We start from the raw sequence: 8,916 nt of genomic DNA, 5'->3' as shown, positions 1-8,916 counted from the left end.
AATTTATTTAGGCGTGAACAGTTTTTTACTAGCATTTAACACCATTTTAATTTAAAACTTATCGTAAATGAATTTAAAACTATCGTGTTGTACTTAATTTCCTTTTTGCCTTTAAGGCAGGTATTAAGTTGGCATTATCGCTCTAAAATGACCATATTTTGGCTTTTACTTTTCTTTAATAATTCATTTTAAAGAAAATAAACTTTTATATTTGAATGTGTTCGTCAACTCCTCTTGGACTACTTATTAATAAAGAGGAACTAAACTTTGTTTTTATACATTTTACTGCTTAATTTTTCACTATTTCATTTTACAGTCCCAACTCTAAAAAGAGTATAGTGCCCTTTCGTTATTTTTATGAAGATTTTTGTAATTTTTGTATATTTTGCAATTTTTGTATATTTTCCACCGTTTTTTTTTTTTTTTAATCTCCTTTGCCTGAATATTTTGACTTACTCCTCGAATGTCTATTCTCTTTACTCCGAATACTCATTCTAATATTCAAATTAAATAATATTTAGACTCAAGCATATCAAATTTTTGGCCTTATCATAAAACAATTTTCCGAAACAACATACAGGCGGTTTCACAGAAGTTGCTCTCTTTTGATTCTCTCGCTGTGTTATGTTGATATCTTTCGTCAACCCTCCCGGTTTCCATTTCTATTTATTTCTCTATACTCTCTATCTCTCTCTGTCGCTCTCTGAATAAAATATCACAACATATATATGTTTACTCGAAATTTGAAAATTTATATAAGTTTACATTCACACATATTATTTTTATGAATCATTCATGCCCCAAACATAATATATATTAACATATTAACATATGTGCCCCAAACATTTAGTGTTAGTTTAGGAACATTACATGTTTGCACTTAAATACATTGTGTTTAAAAATTGTGCCCGAAACACATTTTGTTTATATCGGAACATATGAAAAACATATTTTCTTAACAGTGCGATATCTATATATCTGTGATCTTGCATATATATTCCATATGCCAGTTAGAAACTTAACTGCTGAAAATTTTTCAGTTAAAGTTAACCGCAGAAAAGATATTTCCAGTTTTCTTTCTACTAACTGGTAGTTAAAGCCTAACGGAGCTACATGAAAATGCCCGTAAGTCAGTTAAAAAAGCTTATTTTTTTTATTTTTTATCGATTTATTTCAAACAATCAAGTGTTTAATCAAAATAAAAAATCTAAGTCAGTTAAGAAAGCAATTGAAAATAGTTACGGTTTTAATTAACAAATTAATTGAGTTTTGCAATCAACATCAATTAAGTTTTTAATTGAATCAATTAAAAAGTTAATTGAAATTCGCTAATGAAATCAATTAATTTTTTTAATCAAGTATCTTTTTTATGCCCAATTAAAAATGTGATTGATACTATCAGTTTCGTGATTGAAGACATTTCAATTGATTTTACAAGGAAATTGGGGGTATTTTGACTATATTAACTCAATTAGAAGAAAACATAAATATGTGAGCTAAATGTAAATTTGAACCGATTTCCATCAAATTTAGCACATTGACGATAATACTAATTATACTCCTTGTGAAAAATTGCAAGCAAATCAGGGTAAAACTCTGGCTACTGGAGCCATATAAATGTATATCGGGCGAAAGATATATATGGGAGCTATATCTAAATCTGAACCGATTTCTTCCGCAAACAATAGGTTTCTCTTCTGACCCAAAACAGATATTTGTGCCAAATTTCAAATCGATTGGACTAAAACTGCAACCTGCACTTTGATTAGAAAAATGTGTTCACAGTATATCGACTCAAAGACATGGTTGCCACAGTTGGTAGAATTCTACCAAAAATTGTAGATTTTTTACTCTTTGGTAGATTCGTCTTGAAGTCTTGATGTTTTGGTAGGTTTTGCATATTCCTCTCCAACTAAACGGACCAAAAAGACTGTTTTCATATGTTTGGTTGTAAAAATTGTATGTTTGGAACTCAAATTTTTTAACACAATATTTTTGAGTGCAAGCATATAATGTTCATAAACTAGCATAACATGTTTGGGACATATATGTTAATATGTTAGAACATATTTTGTTTGGGACATAAAATGTTTGTAAATATAATATGCTTAGATGCAAACATATATTAATTTGGAAATAGCCTATAAATATATATGTGTTTAGAAAGAGAGACCTAGAGAGTATGCTGCAAGTAAAATAATGGAAATAACCAATTGACGCCTTAAAAATATAACTTATGCACACAAAGAAAATTTCATTAAAATTTTTTACTACCAGTGTATGCCCTAAGGTGAAACATAATATGTCTGAACAATACAAACAATATTTTGTTTGGACCAATCCTGAAAATATATATAGTTGAAGCAAAATGTGTTTGGGGTATATGAAGCGATTTTTTTCGAGGGTGTGGGAGGTATTTCACAAATTTTCTAAAGAAATAAAATTTTGGCAATTTGACAAAATTTTCTATAGAAATCAAATTTTGACAAAATTTTTATAGAAATAAAATGTTGACAAAATTTTCTAAAGATTTAAAATTTTGACAAAAATATTCTACAGTATGAAAATTTGGACATAATTTTCTATACAACTAAAATTTTGAAAAAAATCTAAAGAAATAAAATGTTGAAACAATTTTCTCTAGAAATAAAATGTTGACAAAATTTTCTATAGAAATAATATGTTGACAAAATTATCTATAGAAATAACATTTTTCCAAAATTGTCTATAGAAATAAAATTTTGATAAATTTTCTATAGAAAAAAAGTTTAACAAAATTTTCTATAGAAATAAAATTTTGACAAAATTTTCTTTAGAAATAAAATTTTGACAAAATTTTCTATTGTAATAAAATTTTGACAATATTTTCTATAGAAATACAATTTTGACAAAATTTTCTATAGAAATAAAATTTTGACAAAATAAGATTTTGTCTACAGACAAAAAAGATTTTGACAAAATTTTCTATATAAATAAAATTTTGCCAACTTTTTTTTATAGAAATAATATTTTGACAAAATTTTCTATAGAAATAAAATTTTGACAAAAAAGATTTTGACAAAATTTTCTATATAAAAAAAACTTTTGCCAACTTTTTTTTATAGAAATAGTATTTTGACAAAATTTTCTATAGAAATAAAATGTTGACAAAATTATCTATAGAAATAACATTTTTACAAAATTGTCTATAGAAATAAAATTTTGACAAAATAAAATTTTGTCTAGAAACAAAAAAGATTTTGACAAAATTTTCGATAGAAATAACATTTTGCCAATTTTTTTTTATAGAAATAACATTTTGACAAGTTTTTCTATAGAAAAAATTTTGACAAAATTTTCTATAGAAATAAAATTTTGACAAAATTTTCTATTGTAATAAAATTTTGACAATATCATTTATAGAAATAAAATTTGACAAAATTTTCTATATAAATAAAATTTTGACAAAAAAGATTTTGACAAAATTTTCTATAGAAATAAAATTTTGCCAAATTTTTTTTATAGAAATAACATTTTGACAAAATTTTTTATAGAAATAAAATTTTGACAAAATTTTCTATAGAAATAAAATTTTGATAAAATTTTCTATAGAAATAAAATTTTGACATAATTTTCTATAGAAATAAAATTTTGACAAAATTTTCTATAGAAATAATATGTTGACAAAATTATCTATAGAAATAACATTTTTACAAAATTGTCTATAGAAATAAAATTTTGACGCAATTTTCTATAGAAATAAAATTTTGACAAAATAAGATTTTGTCTACAGACAAAACAGATTTTAACAAAACTTTCTATGGAAATAAAATTTTGCCAAGTTTTTTTTATAGAAATAAAATTTTGCCAAATTTTTTTTATAGAAATAAAATTTTGACAAAATTTTCTATAGAAATAAAATTTTGAAAAAATTTTCTATAAAAATAAAATTTTGACGAAATAAGATTTTTTTCTCCAAATTGTGGTAGATTATTTTTGACTCTAGTGGCAACCGTGATCAAGGACCTTCTGGGTGTTGCAAACATATTCACTAACTTTGAATACCCTGTTCAACAGTTGACGCAGGGTACAATAATAAATACACCCACAATAGTTTATAATGTTATTGGGCTATTTGATGGATGCATTCACCGAGAAATCGTTATAATTGAAGAAAATAAAGTGTTCCTTCATCACGGCAATGCAAAGTGTAAGGGAAACCCATGGATTAAAATCCATGAATTTGTAGTTCACATAGCTTCCGTATTCTGGTCCCAGGATCTGGCCCAGCGAGTGTTTTACCATCTCAAAAGCTATAATTTTATTTTAATTTAAAGGGTTTTTTACCATGTATTGAGTTGCAAACCATCAATAAATCTCGCCATAAAAATTGCTGCATATTTTTAGGATGTTCATATGTAGCAATGTTGCCACCTTGTGAGTTTTGTTATTTAGGTCAAATAGAAATTCTCTAGACAAGCAATGGCTTTCGCTTTTCAAAATAATTTCATTTTCACTGCGGACCTCTGATTAAGCTCTACATTCCGCTTTTTGCAAATTTGATATGTAGAGAGTTTCATGGGTCATCATGGAGAAATGTAATGTGATGCGATTAAATTCCTCTCCTTTAGAAATTAATCATAGGTAAGATGATTAATTTTAATAACAACACTTCGGATTATACAATAGCTTCCCACTGTGCCAAAATAGTGGTGGTGCTGGTGGCATGGATGCCCTCCAGTTAGTTTTGAGAGTGTTTTTGATTGTATTTATTTGGCAAAACAAAACCTTAAATTGTTTTCAACGAAAATATTTTCATCGTAGTTATGGACATATGTACGATTGTATATCCATTTATGTATGTTGGTCGAGTAAATATGAGTATCGGTTTCTTGTCTTAAAGACAAAGGCAAACACTACAAATTTCACACCTTAGTGGACAATATTGGCAGATTGGAGAGATGTGATGTGAGGGTACATTTTGATGGCTGATACTCAATGACCCGAAAATTGAATGGAATTTTAAAACAGTCTCTTTTTAGAATTCGGAAACGAAACACTTGAATTTTAATAAGCGCTACGAAATCAAACGCCTACAAGTAAAAGTGAAATTTCGTAAAAAAAAAAAACAGAAAGAAATATGGAGCTTTTACTCTACCATGCAATGATAATAGTGGTGTTGGGGTTGGTGTCCTTGGCCCGGGGCCACACTCATGATGAAATACCCAAATGTGCCTTGACCGGAGTCTACAAGACCAGACAAACGATTTTGGAATCACCCAATTATCCTGACGATTATCCTTCGGGAACTTGCTGGGATTATGTGATACGATCTCCATATCGTTGTCCCACTAAGTTTCATATACAATTTTTGGATTTCTATTTGGAAGCATCAAAGGATTGTAAAAATGATTATCTAGCAGTTGGATTGGATAATGTCGATGACGATATGGATACTTTGTGTGGTCAAGTGGTGGGTATTAAGAAATACCATACACCGGATGGCGTTTTACGTTTACGATTCTATGCTGACGATTCTCCATGGTCCACGGGTAAAGGATTCAAGCTCTTGGTTACACGATTGGCTTGTGAAAAGGAGGAGATAATCCAACGTGAACTTGATGACAATGAAGATGATGGCGATGATACGGTAACCGTAAATGCTCCAACGGGTCATTTAAGGCCTCCCCAGACACCAATAATGGATTTATTCCGTAATTTTACGGGATCCGAACAACATCAGGTTTATCCTTTACCTCCAGTATTTTCATTGAATTATCCTACAACGATCCCCACTCCTCCATATCCAACTGTGGGAGGATATTACTTACCTACGGTACCGGTAATTCAACAACAACCGAGTTATTTTACCAATACCCAAAATACTTTGGAGAAACCTTGTACCACCAATAGTCAATCCACACAGCAACAAGTCCAGCAGCAGCAGCAACCAGCTCAGATCCTATATCCTAGTCAACCTTCCTATACGATCGGTGGCGTTGGTGGTGGTAATAACTATCTACCCATCTCCCGAGATCAATATGTTGGGGCATGGCCTGCTAGTACATATTTAAGAGCCTTAGATGGCTCTGGTCGAGCCACATTAGATGAATGTTGTACCTCAGCATTCCAGCAAAAGCGTTTCTATTTGTCTAGTCCAGGATTTCCTCGAACCATCTTTAGTAATCTTCTGCCTGTTAATAGAAGAGATTGTGAGTTTCGTATACAAAAACATTCGGCTAATGTCTGTCGTCTAAGAGTGGAGTTTAAATTCTTCGATTTTGGACAAAACTATCTTGGTACTACCGGGTCGGTGGAAGGTAATCTAGGACTTCCAGCTATTGGCTCAACATCCCATACTTGTACCGATGACTATATTGAAATCGACAATCAACGTTTCTGTGGTTGCCAATCGGATAATGTCTATACGGGATTCTGGAATTATCAGGGTCATAAAAAGATTCGCATGCGTATGGGTTATTCTGGTATACCTTCGGGTGGTTTCCTTTTGGAGTTAATCCAGGAAGAGTGCTCTGAGACACAGTTCTCCACATCAACTCTAAGACCCACCAGACCTCTGTCACCCACACCCCCGACATTGGGCACAGGAAATTCCCATAATTATTTGAATCAACAACACTTGCAACATGGCCTCGGTGGTAATCAACTCACAGGAGGTTTAACACAACAATCATTCGGAGGTTTATCACCACAATTTGAGGGTCAACAAAATCTTTTGCAATTACCTCCCAACTATCAGGGTCAATCGTTGTTGCAGCCTCAACAACCACAACAGCATCAGCAACCGTTTATTAATCCTTCTATCCAACAGAATCCTTATCCCCAACATTTTTCATTTGCCAATAATGGAGTCTATCAACCCATACCACAATTGGGACCAGGAGGAGGAGTAGGAGTAGGGGGAGGTTATCAATATGCTAGTCCCAATCCATTGCAATTGAATCCATTTGGTTTACCCCAACTGAGATATGCTCGATCCTTTGCAGATGACCAGAAACCGGTAACGATTGTTGAAACAAACTCCACTCGCAAGGAATATTATTTTACGGAAAATGGTGATAGCGCTCCCTACTCATCTTTATCACTTAAAGATGAACCTCAACTTAGTATTGCCATGTCGCGATCAAGTAAGGCTGAAGGTGGCCCAACCCGATGGGAAGCTGAAGAGCTGAGGGCAAAACAAAGCAATAAAGCTCAAGTCCGTCGTAAATGCTCTTTTGATATGGGTGATATTTTACGCTTATCCGTTGATGTTTTATGGATAACGAAGCCAACATGTTATGCTCCTCAAAGGAATTGGTTTTCAAATCTATTGGGTTAGAATGTCTGGACTAGAATGGGTAAATAGAGAATTTTAATCGAATAAAATTAAGACGAATTGAAAGTTAAGAGTGGAAAAGTATGTGTATTTATTCAATGGATCAATGCTGTTGCAATTTGGAAACTTCTCATGCAAATCGAAAGATGTTACAGGTAAGGTTTGGGTTACAGTTGTGCCTTCCAAGGGGACCCCCTCTAAATGGATACGGAATGTAGGGTTTTGAGATAGCAGTCGTTTTGAGATTTATTGGAGTACCCTAGGTTAGGTTATAATGGCTACCCATTTCTGGTCCACTAAGATAATTCAGTTCTTTGTGATACCATGACCCAGTACTATTTTGGCGCTATTTTGCCAATGACTCTGTGCATTCTTCCGACATGAGATAACACTCTGAATGTTGGGTAAAAATGTTTAAAGCAATAAATGCAATATGACACCAAGGGAATCTGTACCTGTCTTTATCAAACATCTTAGACACACAAACACGCCAATCATCGACAGCTGTAGTGACAGCACCCGACCACAACACCATATGAAAGTATGGATATAAAGGGTGATTTGTTAAGAGCTTGATAACTTTTTTTTTAAAAAAAACGCATAAAATTTGCAAAATCTCATCGGTTCTTTATTTGAAACGTTAGATTGGTCCATGACATTTACTTTTTGAAGATAATTTCATTTAAATGTTGACCGCGGCTGCGTCTTAGGTGGTCCATTCGGAAAGTCCAATTTTGGGCAACTTTTTCGAGCATTTCGGCCGGAATAGCCCGAATTTCTTCGGAAATGTTGTCTTCCAAAGCTGGAATAGTTGCTGGCTTATTTCTGTAGACTTTAGACTTGACGTAGCCCCACAAAAAATAGTCAAAAGGCGTCAAATCGCATGATCTTGGTGGCCAACTTACCGGTCCATTTCTTGAGATGAATTGTTCTCCGAAGTTTTCCCTCAAAATGGCCATAGAATCGCGAGCTGTGTGGCATGTAGCGCCATCTTGTTGAAACCACATGTCAACCAAGTTCAGTTCTTCCATTTTTGGCAACAAAAAGTTTGTTAGCATCGAACGATAGCGATCGCCATTCACCGTAACGTTGCGTCCAACAGCATCTTTGAACAAATACGGTCCAATGATTCCACCAGCGTACAAACCACACCAAACAGTGCATTTTTCGGGATGCATGGGCAGTTCTTGAACGGCTTCTGGTTGCTCTTCACTCCAAATGCGGCAATTTTGCTTATTTACGTAGCCATTCAACCAGAAATGAGCCTCATCGCTGAACAAAATTTGTCGATAAAAAAGCGGATTTTCTGCCAACTTTTCTAGGGCCCATTCACTGAAAATTCGACGTTGTGGCAGATCGTAAGTCTATTCATGATGAAATGTCAAAGCATACTGAGCATCTTTCTCTTTGACACCATGTCTGAAATCCCACGTGATCTGTCAAATACTAATGCATGAAAATCCTAACCTCAAAAGAATCACCCTTTACTTCCATTTTCTGCTACTTCACTAGTATAGGACAACCGTGGCTTTCTTCGTCCTTTCTTCATATTAAGCCTAAAATTCAGCCGCCTGTCCAATATAACTTCGACTTATTTT

General features: G+C 32.8%; 1 protein-coding gene across 1 annotated transcript; it reads left to right on the top strand.

Moving 5' to 3' along the window:
- Positions 1 to 5,107: 5,107 nt before the first annotated feature.
- On the top strand, positions 5,108 to 7,332 carry LOC142224133 (uncharacterized). Its single transcript, XM_075293922.1, has one exon. The coding sequence runs from the start codon at positions 5,120 to 5,122 to the stop codon at positions 7,319 to 7,321; it is 2,202 nt and encodes a 733-aa protein (XP_075150037.1). The 5' UTR covers positions 5,108 to 5,119; the 3' UTR covers positions 7,322 to 7,332.
- Positions 7,333 to 8,916: the final 1,584 nt, after the last annotated feature.

This window comes from Haematobia irritans, chromosome 2 (assembly GCF_050003625.1).
Source record: "Haematobia irritans isolate KBUSLIRL chromosome 2, ASM5000362v1, whole genome shotgun sequence".
Taxonomy (NCBI): Eukaryota; Metazoa; Arthropoda; class Insecta; order Diptera; family Muscidae; genus Haematobia; species Haematobia irritans.
This window is presented reverse-complemented; position numbering and strand designations above follow the sequence as displayed.